The following is a 24,715-nucleotide window of genomic DNA, read 5'->3' as shown; positions in this document are numbered from 1 at the left end:
AACTGTGGGTTCTGGGGAGCACAGATCTGAAATGAGTTGTTTTTCGTCTGGAAGTGCCGTCGCTAAATCACTGGTGTTGTCGTGAGAATATTTATTTGGGGTTTACCTGGAGATGCTATAAAGAAAGGTGTTTAAACATTTATTTCAGATTATGCTTTACGTTCACGTAATTATATTAAGATTTTTGAAGTTATGATGATATTGGTGCTTGCTAGGTAACAGCTTAATCTGAAAAATTCTGATTTTTTAAAATATTAGTTAAATACTTCATAGTAGAAGACTTCATCATGCTTTAGACTTAGTATTAGATTATAATGAAAAAAGACCTTATTCCTTTATGCAGATTTCTCACTGCAGTCTTACTAGAAGTCATACAAAAATAGCCTTTCTCTTGCTGCAGTAGCAGTTCCTAAAATTCAGCAGAGATTTCTCTCTAGCTGCACTTGGATTTGGTAAATATTTTATTACAATGACGAGGGCAGGAGGTTAGCTTGTGCTAAGCTTGTTTGTGTGATGTGAATTCTGCATTAAGCATATGGTGAGATTTGGAGTTCTTGTGTGCTGAGTGCTTGTGCTATATTGCTCATCTTACACGTTTGCATTGCTTTGCATTCTGCTAGATAACACTTCTCGTTCATTTCTGGTGCCATAAATTAGCAGAAGAATCATGGGTCACTTCAGTCTTCATGCCAACTTCCTGCTGTCCTGTATCAGCTGTAGATTTTTTTATTTAATTTTGGATCCTCAGGATGTGCTGGAAAAGGCATGTTGTCCTCTCCATTGTGCCAAAGGCACTGTGCAAGCTGTTGTTTATAAACAATACCAGCAGGTTTGTGGTTCAAAAAAGAACACGAATTTCAAATGGGTCTATTTAGCTTTTTAGACCATGTTAGTGAGATTAACTGAATAGGGACCTACTGCATAAAGATGGATTGGATTTGTTGAATTGCCTGACCTATGGAATGTGAGCTAAAGAGGGGAGCGGTAATAGCCTGTTGCTGCAGGGCTGGGAGAAGCAGTGAGCACCTGTGCGCAGCTAGTGTAGCCAAGCCCTGCTGGGAGGGCAGCTCATTCTGGAGCTCTGGGTAGGCACAGCTTGGCCATGCACAGCTTACTGGAGCCCTGGAGGGGCTACATGATGGGGAAATACAAGGGAAAGCTTCCTTGGTCTTTCCCCTTGTGAACTATCCACACTGTTGTGATCTACGAAAGCAGATGATGTGATAACAGGAAGCCACTGCTAAGCATGCAAACACGTTATCTTGAAAAAGGGTTGTAACACAAACCGCGAATTGGAAAATGTGTTAAAGCAGGCAGCTTCCAGATACTTAATGTGCTGTTGCAGAACCATAAAGATCTCACGCCCCCACAGTGCTCTGTAATGAATCACAACTTCTTAGGGAAAAAAAGCATCAACAAAACAAAACTTTGTCTAAGGGAAATTTTTAGCTCATGTACATGTAATTCTCCAAACACTACATGTACTACCTTATTATTCTTTTTTACTGTCCCTGAGCCTATGCCAGCACTAAAGGTGCTCCTAGTCACTACATTTTGCATCCAAACACGAGGAAGGGAGGCAGCAGGGCAGCTTAAGGCACCTAAAACCACAAGTAGTGCCTAACAGGATATTTACGGGCACTTCAGTGCTTATTTCCTTGCCTTTCATCTGGTGGTTTTGCATCCTATGTGTTTTGATTGAGGCAACACCAAAAATGTTTGACAAAATAACAACTTGAGCTCCAATCTCTAATTCTCATCTGATTTTCCTCTAATCCTGCTCAGAGAAGATTGTAAATTTAATTCCTCTCTGGGCTTTCCTGAACCATGCCCTCCCCAAATTCTCAGAAACAGGATTTCAAGAATCAGTGCTACTGTCCTGTTTCCCAGATGTTTAGTGAGTAAATCATATTTTTTTCTCCTCTTTGATTGATTTTCAAGAACAATCTCTAGCTGTAGACATGACAAGTTTTGGTGTTAAGTCTGTTGAGGTGATTTTCTTTTAATCCAGTTCTGCAGAATAATATTATTATTCATTATTAATAATAATGATAATGTGCTTTTTTGGTTTGGAGTTGGAATATAGCCTTAGGCTTTGCTGAAAATGCCAAAGACCTTTTTTACCAACTAAATAACTGATGTTGGTAATATAAGGTATTAATAGCATTCTAGATTTTTTTTTTCTTTTTCTCAAGCAAAAAGTTTCTTTCTATGAAATGGATGGATTGTGAAGGAGTGAATGCTGAATGTACTTAAGGAGCCAATTGTGCTGATAGTTTTTGAGGAAAAGCTCTTGTAGATTTTCTTCTGATGGAGAGTTGTTATTGTAGGTGCATTAGAGTGCATCTACATGGGCCCAAGGTGAAAGGTTTGCCCCTTTTGTACCCAACCTAAAGAACAGGCACTAAAATAAACAGACACCAAAACAGCACACACACACACACACACACAAAGAACCCAAAAAAACAAAAACAAAACAAAAAACCACACAACCAAAAAAACAGGAGAGGGGAACCACCTCTGCACCACAACAGATTCTTCTTCTTTCTCTTGTTTTCCTTTTATCTGCATCGCTTGGCTCTTGTTTTACACCGTTCATCAAAGAATCTTTTTGAAGAAATAGTGTTTTCTCTGAATTGAGAGGTAGTCATTGGGACTGCTAAAATCTGGTTTTTAGGAATATTTATTCCCACCAGCGTTGTCTATCCACTCAAATTACGCCTTTCTGTTTATTTCACAATGCTTTTTAACATGTCTGTGTCAGAGAACAGCAAGCATCTGTCACACCAGTTATTAAATTGTGTAATTAGGTCCTTTGTTATTTCAGGCTTTTATAATGACCAAAAGCAGGAAATCTCACACACTATTTTTTTGTCTGTTTGTTTTGGAACAGATTAGGAAATATGGAATAAATGAGAGATGTAGCCTTATTTTTGTCCATATACTGATTAAAGCAGGTGAAAGTCCTTAAAATGAAGATTTATATTTGACGTCTAATTGAGGTTGAATGTATATTCCTAACCATAACCCTTTTAAACTTTTTCAGGGCTTGGTTTCTAAGCACAGTAATGGCTTCTGTGGGTCCCTGTGCTGTGTCAAAATGAAAAGTGTGAAACTAGAAAAACTCACAACATTAGGACTATGTCAATTTGTGCAGTTTCGAGCCATATGTTTCTCTATAGGGCTTGCAGTCTTCCATGAAAATTTCTGTTGTTTGGCTAATTTCCAATTTCCTTGGTGCTGCTTGCAAAACACCCCTGTCTTAGCCAGGTCTCTCCCTCAGCCCTCGTACCTCATCTGCAGTCCTCTCTGCTGAATTCTAGTCCAGCAGTGCTGAGTGAAATGGGTTTGTTCGGAGGGTTTCTTTTGACCTCGTACTTGAGATTTTCCTAGAGTTGTGTATCTGTCACGATGTCCATCTCTTTGACAGGCTTCAGCCTTTATTCCAAAGCACTTCTGAAATCAAGATGCTGTTCTTCCTTTTTAATACTGAGAAACAATCTGTTTTATCCCGTTCTACTTATAAAAAGCTTAAGCAATTTGCCTGAAATTTTCCTTGAAGAACTGAGCTTGAGAACATTAAGAATGTCAGTATAAACAAGTAAAGCTTGGAAATGACATAAACGCACTGAAAACATAATTTTACAGTTGCACTAAGGTGTGTAATGCAGCTTTAATAACATGTGATACCATAATCTTTTTCCTCATGGTGCATATAGCAAGTGCATTCGTCTAGAGCAAACAGAATAGAAACAAATCTTTCTGAGGAATGTGTCTTATTTACACTTAAAAAAACCCATATCTCTGCTGGAGCTAAATGCTGTGAAACTGGGAGGAGGCAAAAATTGGAAAATCAGACATTCATTTATATTTCCAGACAGAGTCATTTAAAGTTCAGAAAGAAATTTGTTTTCATTCAATTCTGCAAACCAAGGTATAGTGTAATGTTTTAATTTTTAATGAGCTTTTAAGTCAGTCGGGATCAGATGAGTTGTCTCAGATCACTTCCTTTCATCATTAATTCACTATTTTACTCATTAAATATGTTAATTATAACGTCTCCTTCAAAGACTGATTTTGATATATAAAGGCATGAAAGCAGAATGGTAAAAATTACCATGTGAATATATGGTAAATTACTCAAACTGCACTCGAAGTTAAAATTTCAAGGTGTTTAATACAGTTTCTCAAAGTTGTATCAATCATTGCTGTTTGGACATAAAGCACAATACATTTTAAAATAGTCTTCAAGTATAAACAAATGTATCATTTTTGTGTCATTTTCTTAGAAGAAAGAATATTTACTTAAACAGTCTTCAAAAGTATAGTTGTACAGAGAGCCCAGTGATGTTGTATTCCTGGTTGTTTGTATGAAACACTGGTTAGTTTAGGTCTGAACTGAGAGGAAAGTAAAATAATTATTCATCTGAAGTGTTTTTTCTTACAATTTATTTTATGTCTGAGTTTTTTTAATTCTATACCTTGATAAGAAAATATTCATTAAGCAGAATTCTTACGGTGTTTTTAAGAAGTACAGATGTGCAGCATTGAACTGCCAGATACGCAGCAAGAGAGTAGGCAGGTGGCGTTATGCTTTCTCAGTGCCAGAAGGATGCAGCCAACATCACACATAACCTAGTGCCAGGGGATTAATGTGGGGTGCTCAGGGGCACCTTGGCAGAGGTTTGTAGTGATGATGTGGCACTCTGTGATCTCGGGCTCTTCCACAGACACAGGTTGAGGGAGCTGGGGATGTTGAGTCTGGAGGAAAGAAGGCTCTGGGGATACCTGATGGCATCCTTCTGGTACCTAAATGAGGCCTACCTGAAAACTGGGGAGGGACTCTTTATCAATGTAGTGATAGGACAAAGGGTAAAAGCTTTAAGCTATATGAGTAGGTTACCTACTGGGAGGAAATTCTTCACTATGTGGGTAGTGAGATACTGAAAACATGTTTGACATGGAAAAAAATGATAGGGAAGGGTGGAAGTGGGCAGTTCTGCATGTGCACAGGCAGAATGTTTAAGCACTTCGAAGAAGAAAAGTGAAGTTTTCTCTGAAAACATGACAATATATTGTCTCCAGTAAGGAGCAGTCAGTTTGCTCTTGCAGGCTGTAGCATAGCTCCCTGCCAGTTTATCCAGCACCTCTGTAACCCTCTTCTAGGCCAACATGATCTGGTTGCAGTGAGCTCTTTTCAAGTCTAGTCTTTGAATTAAATGCTAAAAATTTGATGCTGCTTTGCAGTTTTGGAGGGAGAGCCCTTTTTCTTTACAGCTGCAAGATGCTCCTGTACTATGTAGCTCAAGAAAATGCTTTGTTTCAATTTCTTACAGAAATGATTCTTCCATTATTTCAGGGTGGATAGTTTGGGACAGGACGCAGCACTGAGAAAATTTTTATGTCCTGTTGAACACTGTGAAGTTCAAAATTTCATCATTACTCTCCTGGGGAATAATTATTAGCTTGAACTTTGTGCTGTTTATATAAGATTGGGCATTTGCCTTTCTGTAACCTCCCAGTTTCTGGCTGTGCTGTGTTGTTTTTATTGGATATGTATTTAATTACAATCAGGGTTTCAGTAGCAGTTCCAAAATTCACACTGCCATGAGCAGGACTTTTTGACAGTCAGAGAATGAGCAATTTCATCAGACAGAGAAGAATGCTAAAGGATGGTGAATAATGTGATAAGCAACTCAGTTCTGTACATCTCCTTGGTATAAAACACATACCTCTTCTGCTTATGGAAATAGAGTCTTCTCAATTTGGGCAAAACTGCCAGAAACTGCCACTGAAGGGCCACTGCATGGGGAGGCTGAACATCCTACTGAAATAATGACTCCTTTATGCTCATGGATATGGAGGGGGAATGGCTGTTTAAATGGGTTGATAGTGATAGGACAAGGGGGAATGGTTTTAAACTGAGGCAGGGGAGATTTAGGTTAGATATTAGGAGGAAGTTTTTCATACAGAAAGTGGTGTCGCACTGGAACAGGTTGCCCAAGGAGGTTGTGGATGCTCCATCCCTGGAGGCATTCAAGGCCAGGCTGAATGTGGCTCTGGGCAGCCTGGGCTGGTCAGTGGTTGGCGACGCTGCACATAGCGGGGGGGGGGTAAAACTACATGAGCATTGTCCTTTTCAGCCCGGGTTGTTCTATGATTCTGTGTCTGAGTGGCGTACTTGAGGGGTGTGAATAGAGAAAGAGGAGCAAGAACAGACATTCCCAAACAGAACTGAATGGGGCTCCATTACAGATTTTGATATCATTTCTTATAATAAATATATGCTTATAGTGGCAGTACCATCAGAGCCTCTATTTGTGAACCCTACATATGATGCAGATTCAGACATTGCTGTGGTTTTTTTAAATTGTCTTTTTGTTAAAATAAATTGTCATTTTTCCATCTTTTTTTTTTCCGACAGCCTTTTTTTCTGAGTTTAACTCAGTCTTTTATAAATTTATTAATCATGAGGCAGCACTCTTATAGAAAAATCTAATTCTAAATGGATTTTTCAATGTTAATGGTAGAAAAGGGTGGTCCAGCATCATTGTGCTTTAATTAAATGTTGAAAGGGAAATGCACCTGATTCCTATTCATACTTTGTGTAGGATTCCTATTCATACTTTGTGTAGTGGCCTATGAGAAATTGCTCAATGTTGTTAAGTTTACTTTCAAGTAAATGTGTAAAAAAAAACAAGAACAAAAAAATACCATATATACATAAATCACTTTGAAATAAGCAATCCAACCTTAGAATAAACATGCTTCATTAAAGAATGTCATTGACCATGTAATTTACCTAATGTTTGTCTTAAATTATTCTGTTACTAGTTTTTATTCATCTGCAAAAAAAAATCTAAGTTGTAGTACAGCTTCATTACAGTTACTAGACTTGATGTTGGCTCTCTAGATACTTGCTTAGTACACTGCAGTAAAAAACATCATGCAGGTACAGCAGCAGAATAGCAAGAATATGGTCATATCTCACTTGTTCTGCGTAATACATTGGAATATCAACTTACATGGTTAAATTAAGTCAAATGAAATGCAATTTCTAATTTACGTCACAAGATGGCAGCAAATTTTTAATTCATTTTGTGTTTTATTAATCTCGATGAACATAATCTCTTAAATCATTTTTCTTACAAAATAGATTATTTGAACACCATATATGCATGTATTTATAGACATGTTAATGTTTCGAGGTATAAATTCAAAACATTTACAAATGTATTTCTATCTTAAAATTGATTAAAAAGGCAGTTCTTTTGAATTGCAATAACTCACAGTGTAATAGTTCTAAATCTAATTAACGGTATTTTGCATGAAAACAATAACTTTCACCTGTAATTTCTGACTTCCTGAAAAGAACATGTCACAAAGCATTTCCTGAAATTTAGGCAGAATCTCTTGAGTCTTGAACATCTGGATTCTTTCTTCTGTAATTCATATTTATGATTTAAATGTTTGCAGGCATGAGATTTGAATGTTATGGAAGAAGAGTCTTGGCTTGTTTAGGTGATCTTTTCTCCTGTGCTGTCTAACAGTATCAACTGTTTGATCCACGTGAAATGATTTGTTCTGAGTATTGCCATTATTTGTATGTGTTAAAGAAGATGTTTTTATTGCAGCTACACACCTCATGGACTTTAAAACTTCTACCTTTTGTTTTTCCTGCAGTTTCACAACCACAGGCTGTACACAGCCAACTGGAGAAGCCATCAAGTACTGCAATTCTCTGCAATACCTGTGGAAAACCATGCAAAGGAGAAGTTTTGAGAGTTCAGAACAAATATTTCCATATTAAGTGCTTTGTTTGCAAAGGTAAGTGTTTATAACAGCTCTTACTATAAATTGTGCATTAACACTTGTAATAAGACTTCATGGTACTGGAAACTTCATAAAAATATTTTGCAATGTAATCCATGCCTGAAAAATCTACTGTAAAATGTACAGTTGCTTACTGTAAAACTGTAAACATCTTAAATCCTAAAAGTGAGGTATGTTTTGAATGCATATGAAACTGTACAGTTTACTGTGCAGCTGGGGACCTGAATAAGAGAAGTTTGGTAGAAGTGATAGTGAAGCATAGTTACTGGGCTAGGAGAAACTTGGAGATCATCTCTCTTCCAGTTTTCTATTGTATTCAGTATGTAAGCTATTGCCTCATTTTTTCAGATGGCCCTATGTCACTGTGATGCCTGATACCCACTGTGGCTGGATGCTTTTCCATTCTGGGGACTTAGCTCTTTGATTGCTCCAGAATGGCACCTGGAAATGATCCAATTTCACATGTAGATAGTGGAAGTAGAGGGTGTCTTGCAGAGAGGCTGGGGATTAATAAATAGACATGCATTATGTAGGTGCATGGAAGATTACCTGGAAGCTCTAATTCTGTTTTCAGCATACAAATGAGTAGAATGTTATCTGATGTTTACTGGATACCCTACTTACTTCATCACTAAGCTGTACGTAAAATGGTATTTATCCATTCTTGGAACACCATTTAGAGATACAAATGTGACTCTGGTCACAGCTGTGTTGATGCATGTATTCCTAAGTAACTGTAACTCCTCGGGATAGAGGCAGTCCAGAGGGACGAACAGGAGAAGTGTGCAAGAATGTCATGAAGTGATTTGCTAATGATAACAGCTAGTTACTGCTAGATCAAAGTTCAGTAATTCCTACAACGCACGTATCTACCAAGTAGTATTTCTTTAATGCTGCTGAACATCTGATCAAATGACTGGAGGTAGATATTAGAGGAACCAATCAGAAAAAAAAAATCATCCTGTCAGCTACATGGAAATTTTTATAGATACCATAGAACAAATTATATCACATTCAGTATCTGAGTCAGTCATTTCTGAGTAAGATAGGTGGTGTTAAATGTCCAGCTCCTTAATTGGATTATCTGCAAAAATACACAGAAAGAAATGTAAGCATAGCATGCTGTCTTAGCAAAAATATTTGGGTTACCTATTCAGAACCAGAATGGTATTTAAAGCAGTACATTTTTCTCTTTTAAGTCACCTGTCCTTTTGTTTAACTTTATTATCAAATTAATTTTGCACACCCAGCTCAGTAAGAGAACAGATTATCTGCTATTTGGCAGTCTTGTTTTCTGCATGAAGTATCAGTAACGTACTGGTATGTACTGCATATAATTACCTTAATGAGACCCAATCCCACTTTTATACAGATCTGACATGATAAACTGACAAGTCCTATGGAAGGAACCATACAAAGCTGGTTATTCATGTTTTCATTTCATTTTCATCCACTTCCATGGGCTTCCGGATCACCCACAAATGCAGCGAGTTGAGTCTGAAACTTTCACTGATCACCAATCTAGACAGTGCTGAGACTTTTTTTTTTTTCCACTATGCAATAAAAACAAGGTATTGTAGAAGCTGTATTGCTCCTGCGTACCTGACAGAAATAAGTAGTATTTTATTTACTTCAGGCAGACCTCCAATAAAATTAAAATTAAAAATCAGCCCACTATATTAACAAGCAGTAAGTTGGGTAGTTTCTGTCAGCCACACACCGAACTCCGGACTAGCATGGGAGATAATATAAGAGATGTTATATAAGAGATGGTTAGACAGCATCTTGGTATTAAGCCTTTTGCTAAGCACAAATTTTGAACATATGGAGTTGTATTTTATTTCTTCTCTCTCATTAATAAAAAGTCATCATTTGTTTTATCACTTTTCAAGGGCTTCCATCAATTAGCTAACATATTTCTGGTATCTGTTCTTATTTTACTTCTGGTTTTATGTGTTACTTGAGAACCTCAAGTTACTTTCTGGTATGGATTTGCCTTGTTGTGTGAGATGAGATTAGAAACAGAACAGAGCACTGAACATATATTTTGCTATATAGTGTAGTGGGAAGAAATCAGGTTAGAGAAATGTGAATGGGGTGTTTAATCATATGTGTAAATCAGTGGATGAATAAAATAGTTAATGTGCTAGGATTTAGCAATAAATAAATAAATGGTGCTCAAATCTCTTGATCAGTTGACCATTTACATCTTTTTAGACTTGGAGAAGAGATCTGTGCCACAATCCCCGTTCTGAACCCTTCTTCTGTCATGCCTCTGCTCATAGAATCATAGAATTCCTAGGTTTGGAAGGCACCTCTGAAGGCCATCTAGTCCAACTCCCCTGCAATGAACAGGAACATCCACAGCTAGATCAGGTTGCCCAGGGCCTTTGTGCATGGGCAGGGTGACTACCCTGTGCATGTATTTGTGTTACAGTTGACTCCTCCTGGGGATGCATGAATTTGAAAGCATTCAGCAATGCAATTTGCCCCGCTTGCTTAATCTGCAACCTCGACAGGGCTTGTCTGTCCAAGTGCAGCAGCAGGACTGTCCCAGGATGAGTAATCCTAGGAGTGTCTGGAAGAGCTATATACTTTTTGTTCTTAGGTTGACTGCCTTCTCATAAAACTACTCTGTAGCCTTTGTCAGACAACCTTGCTCAAGTTACATGTAAACCTGCAGAAAATTGTTTTCTTTTTTCACATGTGTAGAGGTTAAAGACCATAAACTAATCAAGGGACTATGAAGAAAGAAGTACAGTTAAACATGTCTTGAGAAGTGTCTATAAGTACTGGAACTCTTTTTAAATGACTTTGTGTCACAAATGATATTGCATAGAAAGAAGTGTGTACTATTTTGAATGTGTGTGAACTGTGAAATCATTTATTGGATAGTGCTGGAGTTCTGGATGTAGATATGTAATTGTTTTTTGTTTTTTTTTTTAGGGTGTGAAATCTAGTTTTCCATATTGCCACATTGTCATCTGATTACTCCTATAAGAATCATAGAATGGTCTGGGTTGTAAGGGATCTCAAAGATCATCTAGTTCTAACACCCCTAAATGATTGTGAATTCCAGAAATGATCAGAATGGTAATAGCATGTATGTAGGCACCTTTCATATTTAAATTATGTAACTGTCCAAAACTAAGGAAGGTTAGTAAAAAAGCGCTTATTTCCATCAATTTCTTTTTAATCTCTCCTGATAAAGCTTCTAAAGAAATCTAAGAAAAGTTATCAAGTGATGATTGATTCTTGTACTTATTCCAGAATGTGAGATATGCACCCAGATGAAAAATTCTACTGGCAATTCTGTGAAGACCTGCTAGTTTTGCTCAGTCAGAAATAACACTTATCCTCATACTAATTCATAAACATAATTTATTGTTAAGGTGCACAAGTAAAATGCCAGTAAAATGCTGTATGGAATGTGCCATCGAGTCCCACATCAAATTGTTTAGCTCAGTCTTGAAAATTTTTTCCACTTTAATCAGCTTAATAAAAGCACAGTTAGAAATAAGTGGCTTCAAATACAACACAAATATTTTATTTGTTAGACTTCAAAAGCTTTGGTTCCTTTATTTGCAAATTTCCATATTATTTCCTACTGCTGTAATGAAAGCATCAAGGAAAATAAGAAGAGGCGATAAAATATTGACAGTTCAGACTATCAAACTCAACCTAATTGAGATGTCTTGTTCTGTGTGAAGGTGTCTGTCAGGACCGCTTCTCAGACAGCATGTTGTACTAGGCAATTTCTCACCTGGTGCTCATTTACAACAGCATTTAGCAAGCCCTTGGAGGCACTAATGTAAAATTGTAGATATGAGAGGTGAATAGTCTATTGAATAACCTCTTTGGTCTTTCATGCAGATAGAAATTAACATGTTCTGGAAGTGTTTCTCAGTTGTTGTTTTTCTATGGTATAATAACATCCTAGCACTTCCAAAGTAGCTTTAACCTATGTCAAACACAGTATTTAGGAAATCTTGGAAGTCTGAATCAAAGCCCAAATAAGGGGTATGGATAATATGAGTGTTACAGCTTTACATAAAAGCAGAAAATGTATTTTATAGTATTTTATATAGTCACTCTAGGAGAACAAATAGCAGAAAACCCATAGTGTGTCTGTAGATTTCTTTGCATGCGAAGATTCTCAGCATACACCTTCATTAAATGGGGAAATCCTGCAAAACTCATCTGTAAGATGAGCCATCGCTCGTTATCTATCCTTAACTGGTTCAGTCTTCAGTGAAATGAATGAGCTTGATGTGGCCATTGTGCTATGCCAGCTTCACTGTGAATGTCTTTGTAGGTCATGTTGCCTCACACCTAATCAAAATCCCCTGGATTGCTGTCTTGATGCGCTTACAGTCTTTTATGGTAAGCGTGGCTGGTCAGGTTCAAGTGCGTTTTTTTTTCCCTGTGTATTTTTATTTATTTGTTTAGTTAACCTGAATGTTTCACATCTTCAGCTGGAGTTGGATAGATGAGTCAGTGTTTCTTGTGACACAACAGCTTCCTAGGAATTGTGAAAGAGCCCTGGACTGGATTTTTACACCATCAATAAAGCCCTCACAGAGATGCTTTTTTCATTAAAACATACAGTGCATTCTGAATTCCTATCATTTTTTCTGAAGCCATATTAATTTGAAGATCTAAAACAGGATATTCAGTGAAAAGGTTAAAAACATCAAGTAACTTGGTAGTAGGAGTGATCTGTCTGTTAGATCAAACGCATCTGCTAGGATATAAATAAGTGTGCTGAAAACAGTGCTGTGTAATCTGAGGGACTGGTGTTTGGGCATAGCGAAGGGGTTTCACATTTCAGAATGAAATTCATTTACGGGAAACTCACTAGTAAGATTTCTGAGTGCCAACTTTTGGTAAAGCAGTGGCAGTCCATGGCATGTGTGATATCTTGGGCACTGGGATGAAATGTGATGGCTCTTGTTCATCAGGTACTCAGCAATGTGCTCATGCTTCCCAAATTCTTTAGGATCTTATAATCCAGAGCATTATAACTTGGTATAATAGGAAAAACCTACATTTCTAACAGCATGGTAGGTGTGAAGCTGACTTACCAATGTCATGCTATCTTTACATTGTATATTACTGAAAAAAAAATCTTTTTTTTTTTTTTTTGGCATTTTTCATACTTCTGCTATTGTAAAAGTTGTCAAGTGCAGTGGCTACTTGTTCTTTATTGTGGTTCTGAGATTTTTAAATTTAAACTTTTAAAATTGATAATTATTAACTTCCTAAAAACAACTCAGTTATAAATTGTTTTTTTAAATATGAAAAAAATCAGTTAATGAACTCTCACTATCACAGAGTAATTGATAATTTTTCTGTTGTTTTAGTAACATACTCATTAGTTGGCACCTTTCTTTGTATTCATGAAGAACATTCACTAGTCCTGAATGCCTTGGTGATATACAGTTTGCAACAGCAACTCAGCAGAAGTTTTGTTTTCAAGGCATGTATTTGCCAACTGCTCGATCAAGCACTAGATCAGGTTGCCTGGGGTACCATCCAACCTGGCCTTGAACATCTCCAGGGACAGGGCCTCCACAACTTCACTGGGCAGCCTGTTCCAACATCTCACTGCCCTCTCAGAGAAGAACTTCCCCCTGATATCTAAATCTTCCCCGTTAGTTTAAAACAATTCCCACTATCACTATCTACTCGAGCAAAAAGTTGATTTCCCTCCTGTCTGTAATCTCCCTTTTAAGTAATGGAAGGCTGTAAAGAGGGCTCTTCCTGCAGTCTTCTCTTGATGAGCCCAGCTCCTTCAGCCTGTCTTCATAGCAGAGATGCTCCAGCCTTTTGATCATCTTTGTAGCCCTCCTCTGGACCTTCTACAAAAGCTTGACATCTTTCCTGTGTTGGAGGCCCCAGAGCTGGTCATAGGACTCTGGATGGGGCCTCACAGGGGCAAAGTTGAGAGGGTCACAGAATCATAGAATCACAGAATGGCCAGGGTTGGAAGGGACCTCAAGGATCATGAATCACCAACCTCTCCATTTAATACTAGACCATGGTCAATCACCTCCCTTGCCCTGCTGGCCACTCCTCTTCTGGTGCTGCCCAGGATACAGTTAGCCTTTATGGCTGCAAGTGCACGCTGCTGGCTCATGTTATATTTTTCATCTACCTTCATTAAATGGGGCTGTAGAGGGTGACCATGCCAAAGGCCCTGCAGAAATCCAGGTAGATGACATCAGTTGCCTTCCTTTTGTCCACTGATGCCATCACTCCATCATAGTAGGCCACCAGATTAGTCAGGTGCAACCTTCCCTTGGTGAAGCTGTGCTGGTTGTCTCAGATCACTTGCTTGTCCCTCATGTGCCATAACGCACATATATATATGACAAATTCCTCCTTCCAGGAGGATTTGCTCCATGATCTTCCCAGGCACAGAAGTGAGGCTCACCAGCCTGTAGTTCCCCAGGTCTTCCTTCCTCCCTTTCTTATAAATGGGAGCGATGTTTTCTTTTTTCCAGTTATCAGTACTCATAAAAACATGGATGAGATTTCCCAAAAAGTAATTGCTGAAACTTCTGGAGACGATTTGAACCACAGATACAGCCATGTGCAGAAATTCTTAACTGAACTCATTTAAAAACGATGCTTGAGATAAATGGAGTGGTAGATGGAAACATAAACTTTGCAAGAAGTAAAGTTATTATTCAGATGAGGCAATTTTGAGCATATGTAACTTCAACCTACATTAGGTATTGTCATCCCTATGAAGAGCTTGCAATTCTATTGAATTCCTGGAATTAGGGTAGAGTTTCTACCTACACAAGAGTTGTCAGTGCAGATTTTCCTCTACAGAGGGGAACTTCCTGTCTGTAGCACAGCCTTTCACAGGGGAGTACAGCAGGGAAACAGATAACACACTTAAGTACTTAATGGGCATTTCAGTGTACCAAGGTGAGGTGAAGTGTGCATGGAGACCTGAGAGCTGTTGCATAAAATTTGTCGCTGGTAGTGTAATTCCACCTCCTGCTTTTTGCATGTCTCATTAACACCAGACCATCTGCCATATCTGTGCATAGCCAGATTAAGCACTAAATTTGCAAACCTGTAACTGATACCCAAAGCATGATTGTGGAAAATTAGAAAATATTTAATAGTTTTGTGTGAAGCAAAACTATTGGTTTTTTTGGAGAGAAAAAAGGAAAAAGCCTGCAATGGCATTCTGACTTAATTGGCCTGGGAAATGACAGCAGTATTTTATCAGAGCAGCCAAAGGTGCTATGAATTAGAGAATGACTGAAAGCGAATAATTCTGTTCCTTCAGTCTCTTTAGTTTCCTTATAAATAAAAAATAATCAGAATGATTCCTTAAAATAGTAAATCAAGCAGACAAATTTTCTGATTTTCCTGGAGGTTGTTCCGATAGCACCGAATATCTATGTATATAGTATTCTCTTTCACCTATAACACCACGTAAGAGATTTTATTGGACAGTTGCACTGTCTTTAAGCTACTGTGAAATTCTATTTTCCAAGGGGGGAATGGAAAATGGATGTGTACTTTCTAACACAAATTTTTAGATATGTATATATTAAATTACATAATGCACAGGAAACTCCCCAAACTCTCTTTCATTTAATTAGTGCACCTGAATCTTTAATGTTTTGTTAGTCTCCCAAGATCATTCAGAATCTCTCAGGGTTTTCCTGTGCTGAACTGTGTACCTGCAAATTAATTGATGAATATAATAGGCAGGCTAGCTTGGGAGCTATGCTTTCAGTAATGCTACGCATGTATGGGGAAATGTTGCATGACTGATAAGATATGTTCTCTCTAGTCTTATCTGGTCCAGAAAATTCTGGTTCTACTCTTCAGAGCTGAGTATTGAGTAATACTAAGTACTGAGTAATACCTGAGTATTCCTGTTTGGAGGCTGGGGAAGAGTTCAGCTGAGCTTTCTGATGCTGCAAGCTCCTTCCATTGTTTGACGCAGACTGTAACAAAATGAATTGAGATTACAGTTGGTATTTCAGATATCATAGCTAAAACTCTGTAGGTGGTTGGCAACCTTGAGTATTCTTGATGCTGTGGACATATACATGGAAAAATGTAGATATAATTGTTCTTACCTAGGAAGAGTGGCTGGATTGCAGAGATTATATAGATTAAACATCATTCCTTCTGTCTTGCTACTGCCTCACCTGTAGACAAGGAATTTTAGATGTGAATTGAGTGAGACAGTGGGATGATGGTCACATGCAGACTTCATGTGGCCATTAAGTTTAAGATGGAAGTCATTCCTAAAAACCTTTGTGGAAAGCTTGCCTGGACTCATCAGTGCCAGAGCAGAAAGACAGCATCACAGTCAGTTGTCCTCTGGAAATTAGGCTGACTTGCTGCAAACTTCTTGCAAGTCAGTTTGAAGTCGAAGTGGCAACAGTGGAAGCTTGCCAGGTGATTGCTATTGTTTCTCATGGGCAGAGTGGCCATGCAAAGTGTTCCAGAAATGGGGTTTTCGGAGAATAAGCTCCTAGATTGCATCAGTGCTACTTTTCTGCCCAAGGTAAATTGTGTCAGTAGCATATTCAGTGTTTTGTTCTTGGGATTTAGTCAGTCACCAGGATCCATCTCAGAGACAGAAGGGAAATACTAGAAATGAACTTAAACTGCAGTGCTGAGGAAGACAACTTATTCAGCTGTTGGACAAGTGGAGGTTTTTTCCCGTGCTTAGTTTGTAGTATTGTGATTGGCTTTTTCTTCTGTCATTTGTCTTTGGAGAGTCTACCTCTCTCTCCTGTTGGATTGATGCCTGCTTGCTTATGTTAATAAGCAAGCAGACAAAGAGTAAACAATATTTAAAAAAAAAAAAACACAACAACAACAAAACAGCAACTTCCTACATGCGCTTGCAAGTTGATAAGCAAAGTACTTGGGTTTTTGGCAGGCTGAAAGTTAAACAGTGCTGTCTGAATGACAAGGCAACCTGTGAATTTTAGTGTTGCAGTTGCTGTAGTATAGAACAGCGTGGCAAGTACAGCATCTTCTGGACCTCTTGGGACACAGCACACAGCCAAAAATTTAATCTACTTTCACCAGGCTCATTTGAAAGTGGGGAAGATAGAGATGTGTTCTATATTTGTAGAGCAAACACAATACTGATGACACACAGTAGTGGGGCTAGCAGTGTGCTTAAAGTGCCCTAATTAATTGCTGTTGCTGCTATTTAATTTTATAGACTGTAGCCCTGATGTGATGCGCTATTCATAAAGGATTATAGAGTTAGATTGCCCATGAAATCACACAGTATAAATGAGAGTGCTCAAGATGCTGTAACAGATACCAGCCTGGGGAAAAGTAGCTACCTTCTTAACAAACAGACAAACCCCTGGTCTGCGTGAGTTATTTTGGAGTTGGGTCACTGAAAACCATCTTCATGAGTGGAAATGTTGGGCTGTCAGAGAAGCCAACCTGAGCTACCCTCTGCAGAGGCAGTGCACCTCCCATCCCTTACACATCCCCCACCACGTCCTGGTGATGGATGGCTGCCAAATACCTCACAAGAGACAGATGCTTATTTATTCAGTACTTAAAAATTGCTCCTGAAGCCAGTGATTGTTCAGCATAGAATCATTAAGGTTGGAAAAGACCTTTAAGGCTGTTTAGTCCAACCATCAAATCATTGCCATCATGTCCCTCAGCATCAGGGCCACGGAGTCATTCAGCATGGGGTATTGCCCTGTCTTGGTGTTACATTTCACTCAAAGCAGGTTAGTTTCTCAGTGTTTCTTTTTATTTCAAGTGCTGTGTTTGCAATGCTTTCCTTGCTTCACTAAGAACTTCTATAATAGTGTGAAGCTGCTTCTAGGTTTTAAATAACCCTACCTCCAGATACTCATTTTGGATGACAAGTGTTGGGTGGGAGTGGATCTGTTACATAACACCGATTTCCTCTCCAAGAAGAGTAGTTCCTTTTGAATGTGCTCCTCAAACATCCTCCAGGTTTCCCTTCAGGTTTTCTTTCCCTGATTTTTCATTTCTGCAGGTATTTTGCAGGAACAGCCCAGGATGGGAGGGGCTCCCTGCCCACATAAGCAGCAGGATAGGGGAATGGCATTGCACTGAAGTGAAGGGTAATGGGTCTGTTTCTCTCATCTTGCAAAAGGCCATAAGCCCACCCTGCTCATATTTCTGTGCAAAAAAAAAACAAAACAAACAAAACCATTGATGGCCTTTCTCATTTAGAATTTTTGCTTATGGTGAACTATTTTAGAGGAAATTCTAGAGAAACTAATCGTTATTGACAAGAATTTAAATTAAGGGGAAACAAGACTTTATAACATGATTTTGGAATGCCAAGACACTGAAAATCTTGTATTGGAAATGATATTACTGATACAGAAAGAAAACTGTTGTGTCATGGCTAAGCCTGTTTGAAAACTTTTCATCCCAGCTTTTCCCTGTAATGAAGTATTTTACAGCATGGCATTCTTGCATGAAAAGCCTGTCTTCATTTAAAAGCAGAAATGATTAAAAAAAACTTTTCTTCAATGTTGCATGCATAAGTTTGCTTCAGCTGTAATCTTTACAGTTTAGATTTTTTATTGGCAAAAGAGCAGTTGGGTTTATGAAAGAAATAGGTAAGTTATAATTGTCTTCTGCAAAGAAGTTCTTGTACTAAATTGAATCAGTAGTCATATTGATGTACATCAGAAGTAACAGCCTTGGGTGAGTGGAAGAGCATATCAAATCTCCACAGAAGTATGTTGGCCAGTAGTAGCAATTCAATTTATTATAGACCTAATTGTTTCCAAATACTTTTTTATTATAATCTATTTATGTCAGTGTATTTCTATTATGATAATACACAGAAGCTAGTATTCTCAGTGGGAAAAATAATGAATGAGTCTCTTTCCCTACTTCCTGTGTACTTTCCATTTCAACAATAGAATCCAAGCACTTGAAAGTTTTTGCATTTTGAGGGAATAGCTGACTAAAACTTCATATATTTGTTATATCATAACATTTACTGAGTGCTGGTTTCATGGAGGATGCCAGATGCATCTGTGTAATTAAATAGTAGTGAATGATTAAATGAAATAAATATATTTTAAAATGTTGATATTTGCATTTCATGGGTGGTATTAATACTTATAAACATCTGATTCTAATAGTATCTGAGCTTGTCTCACACTTTTTGTGGTCCTGTGGTATCTCTCTTGTACTTTAAATAAAACCTGAATGTTGTAATCATATTTGATAATCTCCGTTTAATATTGCTTAGGCATCATTCTGAAGCCAGAGAGATCTAAGGCCTTTTTTTCCCCTCTTTTTTTCTTTCTTACTGGAATGCTATTCCATTCAAAAAACTTCTTACTATGGTGGTTAGAAACATTTCTACTATTTTCAGCCTCCATTTGTTCATGGCCAAGGTTTCCTCACTTGTTCTTGCTGGGTTTAAATAGGTCTTCATCTTTTCTTTAGCTTGCTCTGTTTGAACCTGATAGATGTTGAGGTATTAGTTGTTTTCCAATGTGTGGGTTTTGATAGGCTAAACAAGCCAAGTTCTGCTTACCTCTTAAAATAAGTTTCTTTCTGCATGTCATCCTGATAGCCACGGTTACACCTGCTCTGGTGTGAGTCAGTCTTTTGTGAAAATAACTGAGTAAGTGCTAGATGAGGTCTCACGAGGTATAACGTTTTTGATACTAGCTAGCTCTGCAGGACCTACTTGGCACAATGTGCTCTTTGTTACTCAAATAATTAATGACTTGTAGTCCCAAGACTGCCAATATTTGCAAGTTGTCTTCTGCTACTCAGGATTTTTTGTTATTGTTAGTGTTTGCATGGAAGACATTTCACATTGTGTCTTCAAAATAAATCCATTCCTGGTGTCTCAAGGTATCCAGCCTGTCAATTGCCCACTTTGCATTAATGCTGTGGACACGTGAGAAGTCAAGATGATTGCAATCTCTGCCCTTGGGAAAATAAAATACATAGGTTACTCTGAAAGTAATGCTTTGCATTTATTTCCATAGAAAGCAACAATTACGAAGAGCACAATAACAATAACACTGTTTCATAGAGAAAATTGTCAGCTACAAAATACTGTTTTTCAACATAGTCACCACCAGTAACTATTCATTTTCCCTAGCGATGGACAAGAACCTGCATGTGTGCTCACAAAAACCTGTACCAGCTGAGGCAATCCACTGTTTCCCAGCTGGTATGGTGGTGTTGCTGGGAAAATTGTTGCTTGTGCAGTCCAACTCTCATTGTGCTCACATCCACTGTTTGGTCTCTATAAGTATTCAGAAAGCACTGATGAATGTCATTGGGTGCCATTTTTTCTCCATGGCACACTTGTGCTTTATCTGTTCTTTCTTGCTAGAAGCCATTTTGTCTGACTGTTGTTCTGCTGCCATCTGTCACACTGCAAGAAAACGTAAGGAAAATGTAAGGTAGCAATAGCCATCCTGCACTGCCATACTACAAGCATCCACTTCTGATGTCCTGGGGTGACAACATAAAAATAGGAGGTATTACTTTCTGAGCAGCCTTCATATTTTCAGGATGAGACAGGGCCCCATGTAGCACTAGAGACAAGGCTGTCACCACCCACATTTGCTCAGATGTCTATTTATGTCCTTTAAATATTTTCACTCATAGTCTACTTAACAAGTTTACATGCTGTGTGATATAGTTTAGAACTGTTCTACTGCATCGTTAATGTCTGCTCAGCACACTGCTCACCATCATCTTAAAACCACAGTTGATCTGTGCTTTTTTTTTGTGAATTTTTTTTTTTTTTTTAGTCTTGCCAGTACATATGTAGGTGAAATATATCAACTGAAGGAAACCTGTAACACTTAGCAGGTCTTTGTGATATTTATGAGGAGTCTACAAAAAGCACATCCTTACTAAGAGGGGCTTCCAGTAATGTTGAGGAAGAAAAATGTTGTTTCACTAATACTAAGTTTGTGAAGTGAGGTCCATGAGCAAACTGCAATACAAAATATCCAACCTATAGTTTCTATCACTGGTAAATGCAATGTAATTGGAATTACTTTGGTTTACAAAGAAGAAAAATTAATTAACCTAAGCTTTTTGGTCATATACTAAAGCATTATCAGCATGATTGTTGTTTTGTGTAACTTAGTGGTTAGGGCCATTCCCAGAGAGGAAGATTATAATTTAAATGGCAAGATGGCATTGAGCCACCTGTGATATTAAGGAAGGTGATAAAAAAAGACAGGTGGTTGGATTTGGTTTTGAATAAAAGATGACAGGATCCTATATTTTCTATGTTTTTTCTGTTGTGAATACTTTACTTTGTGCCTTAAGCATGCCTGATTCACCTGCTTCTCATTGTTTAGATGCAAGATGGCAGATTCTGGTATGGAAAACAGGCTTTGGTATGAATAGAGATACTACTTTTAAAAACCATGTAACAAATAAGTGGTGGTCATCACAGTGACAAAATCACCATTTTGAATTTCTGTTCTCCTTCTAAGTCAATTTTGGTACGTTTTCAAATATTTTGATCCGTATAGGTGGGGGCCATCTTCTGCAACTCTGTCTACTTCTGTGTGACCTCAGCCAGATTGTTGTCTCTTTCCCATTTTATAATCTCAAAATGTCAGCCTGTCTGCAGGGTGCAAGGGAGAAAGCCTCATGCAAAGTCTCACCAACACTTGGTTATTCAACTTTAACTCTTTCCTACACATTTGGCTTTAAAATGATAAAATGACAGATAGGGTTAAAAATTCTACTTCTACCAGGAGCAGATAGTTGTGAACATCCCTTCAATTCATATTTGCTGTATGACACTTACCCGGTAAACATAAGATCTATTTTAAAATATTCTGTAAGCTGTCATGGACATTACAAGCAGTTGCCATGCGCATCAGAGGCCGTGCTTAGTGGGAGCAGTATTTCAGCACTGTTTGTACCCAGGAAGGCTATAAAGCAATTCAATAGTAATCTCTGAAACATTGCTTTACCTAGAAGGTGATGATACGTTGGCTCAGGCTGCCCAGAAAAGCTGTGAGTGCCCTATCCCTGGAGGAGCTCAAGGCCAGGTTGGATGGGGCCGTGAGCAGCCTGAGCTGGTGGGGGGAACCAATCCATAGTAGGGGATTGGAGCTCAGTGATTTTTTTAAGATCCCTTCCAACCCAAGCCATTCTATGATTCATTTCAATATTGCTGCTTTGGATTTTGAAGGTTTATACTCTCTATGCATTTCCTTTAACCTCTTAAATCCTGGTACTGTATATGTCAGCACTGTACTTGACTCTAAAAGACTTTACTCTGTACTGGCATCTGTGCTGAAGTTAGCGTTTTTGCAAAGATTAAACTATTAGTGTGCAAAATAGATGACTGATGTAAAAGCACTGTAAAAGCAGGGTTTTTCAACTACATGACTGTTCTGTGATCATAAGGCTGTGTACTGAAGTACTAAAACACTCTGCTAAGAACTGATACTGATCAGCTTCATCTTGGAGAGAGCTCTTTCCTTTTTCAGCCTTCTGAGTCTGCCTTTTTTCTTCCTGCAGCTTGTGGATGTGACCTGGCTCAAGGAGGATTTTTTGTGAGACAGGGAGACTACATCTGTACTTTGGACTACCAGAGACTCTATGGCACACGGTGCTTCAGTTGTGATGAATTCATTGAGGGAGAAGTGGTCTCAGCACTGGGCAAAACCTATCACCCAGACTGTTTTGTGTGTGCTGTTTGCAGGTATGTGTTCTATGAAGTTGTATTTCATTTAAAAAACAGATTTTGAAAAAGTAATGCTAGGCATTCAAACTGATAGCACATAGATGAAAAATTGTTATACTTTCTATTATAACTGTTGCTTTCTAAAGAGCAGATTTTTAAAATCCAAATTCAGAATACCTTTTTTATTTTTTAATTTTATTTCTGTTTAATGATATTTTATATGTGAAGTTTTCAAGGTAGTTGAGAAACTGCCTTTATCTCTCCAGTCAGATATTTTGCCCCAGATATTCATCCTGATTTCTCTGGTGTCTGTTATTTCATGTTTTGTTGGCTGAAGCTTACACAGGACTAAGATATCAGTGCTTGCGTCCCAGGCAATCCAAGCAGATACTGTATTAGTAGACTTAAACCAAAATATCACAGTTCTGCTTCCCAGAAATTACAGTAATCACTTAAAATAGGACAGAAATGCCGTGGTCTCACAAACATTGTTGTATGTTTTGGATTTCACCAAGAGTCTACAGCAGGAGTGTAGGTGACAAGTGAGACTGCGCACAAGATGTCCCCTCCATGAGATGCCTGATGGAGGTCACTAAGATCATTTCCTAGTGTGATCCAATGAGGGTGGCAATCTTTGCAGGCTCCGAAGTACAGACAGTTGATGTTCATTGGAATTATATCTTAATTTTCTTCTACAGAAATAGCACAAACTTCAGGAAGAAATTTATGTATGCTAAATTTTCAGGAAACTTCAGGAACAGGCTACCCAGAGATGTTCTGAATGCCCTCTTCGCTGAAAGAGTTCAAAGCTAGATTGGATAGAGTTCTCTGCAACCTGGTCTCATGCTTAATCTAGCAGTCGGCAACCCTGCCCATGGCCGAGGGTTGGAAATAGATGATCTTTGAGGTCCCTTGCAGTCCAAGCCATTCTATGATTCCATGAAATGAACTGTTGTGGCAATAGTTTGAAGTGACTGCTTTAACAATTGGTTCTGTCAAATTTGAGCTTGTACCAACACATGAAAGCAACTCCAAACAGTAAGAGAAAGTATAGGTGGCAGTGCTATGAGTAACAGGGCATCAAGGCATCACGTTATAGATGCTGTATCTGCTGGTGCTGTATTCAGATACTTGGGCAGTCCAAAGGATCTCTATCTGTGTGGCCATATGGCAACCAAATCTACCCAGTTCATCAGGTGGATGAGCTCAGATGTCCTCCTGTGCTGATACAGAAACAGGGCTTGCTTCAAATTCCAGAATACCATGTGTCATGGCAAGATGTCTGTGTAGCTTGAATCTACCAATTGCAGAAATAATTAATTAGTTGTATTAAGAGGAAGTCTCCTAGCCTGACAGACTTCTGTTAGATTAAATTTTGTCTCTTCAGATTCTGCAAATACAAGTAGATTTTTCCTTTTGGATAAACAAACATGAAGAGTAAAGATAACAAATCTGAACATCTATGTATATTTAATAGGAGGTAGAATGGTTCAAGTGTCTAATTGTAACACTCATGAGTTAAACGTGGATTGCACAACCTGTCAGTGTAACAGCTTTTCTACAATTCTCATTAGTGCTGGTATCTTCCATGTAGTGAGGTGATACTTTGACTAAGAGGAAAATAAAACCCATTGATTCTACTTTCCTGCCAAATGTGGTGACATTTGTCACCACATCATTAAGGGCTAGTTCATGGGCCTAGCAATGTGCCTTTGCTGGAAAAGGCTACCCAGAAAACCTGTGGATGCCCCATCCCCAGAGGTGTTGAAGGCTAGGTTGGATGGGGCCATGGGCAGCCTGCTCTAGCATCTGATTTAGTAGTTGGCAACCCTGCCCACAGCTGGGGGTTGGAACCAGATGATCTTTACGGCCTCTTCCTACCCAAGCCATTCTGTGATGATTCTCTGCCTATACCGAGCAGCTTAATACTTCACATAGGCTTCAGTGATTTGCTGTTATAACTTCTTGCTGTATTTAGCCAGTCCTTCAGCTGATGGTTTAGAGTTTTGTGTTAAAATTTGTTGTGTTTCCCTGGAAAATCAGAATAACTTTTCATGTAATTAAATTACGTAAGTACCTAACAATCCATGTTAGATGAATTGTAGTATATAGACTTACTGGATAAGTCTATATATAAGTATATAAGTACTTACTGGAGCGTGCTACTACTATCCCATG

The 24,715-nt window shown here is 38.3% G+C and overlaps 1 protein-coding gene across 9 annotated transcripts in view; it reads left to right on the top strand.

Moving 5' to 3' along the window:
• Positions 1-24,715, top strand: part of ABLIM2 (actin binding LIM protein family member 2) — a 139,376-nt gene that overhangs the window by 29,744 nt on the left and 84,917 nt on the right. For all 9 annotated transcript variants that reach the window (XM_042871466.1, XM_042871470.1, XM_042871468.1 and 6 more), the window contains exons 2-3: positions 7,684-7,827; positions 22,372-22,555. In XM_042871466.1, coding sequence (XP_042727400.1) covers positions 7,684-7,827; positions 22,372-22,555 — 328 coding nt within the window. The remainder of the gene's footprint in view (positions 1-7,683; positions 7,828-22,371; positions 22,556-24,715) is intronic.

Source organism: Lagopus leucura, unplaced genomic scaffold, assembly GCF_019238085.1.
Source record: "Lagopus leucura isolate 7727_CA_CO unplaced genomic scaffold, USGS_WTPT01 Super-Scaffold_100004, whole genome shotgun sequence".
In the NCBI taxonomy this organism is placed as follows: domain Eukaryota; kingdom Metazoa; phylum Chordata; class Aves; order Galliformes; family Phasianidae; genus Lagopus; species Lagopus leucura.
The sequence above is the reverse complement of the archived record's forward strand: the minus strand, read 5'-3'. Positions and strand labels throughout refer to the sequence as shown.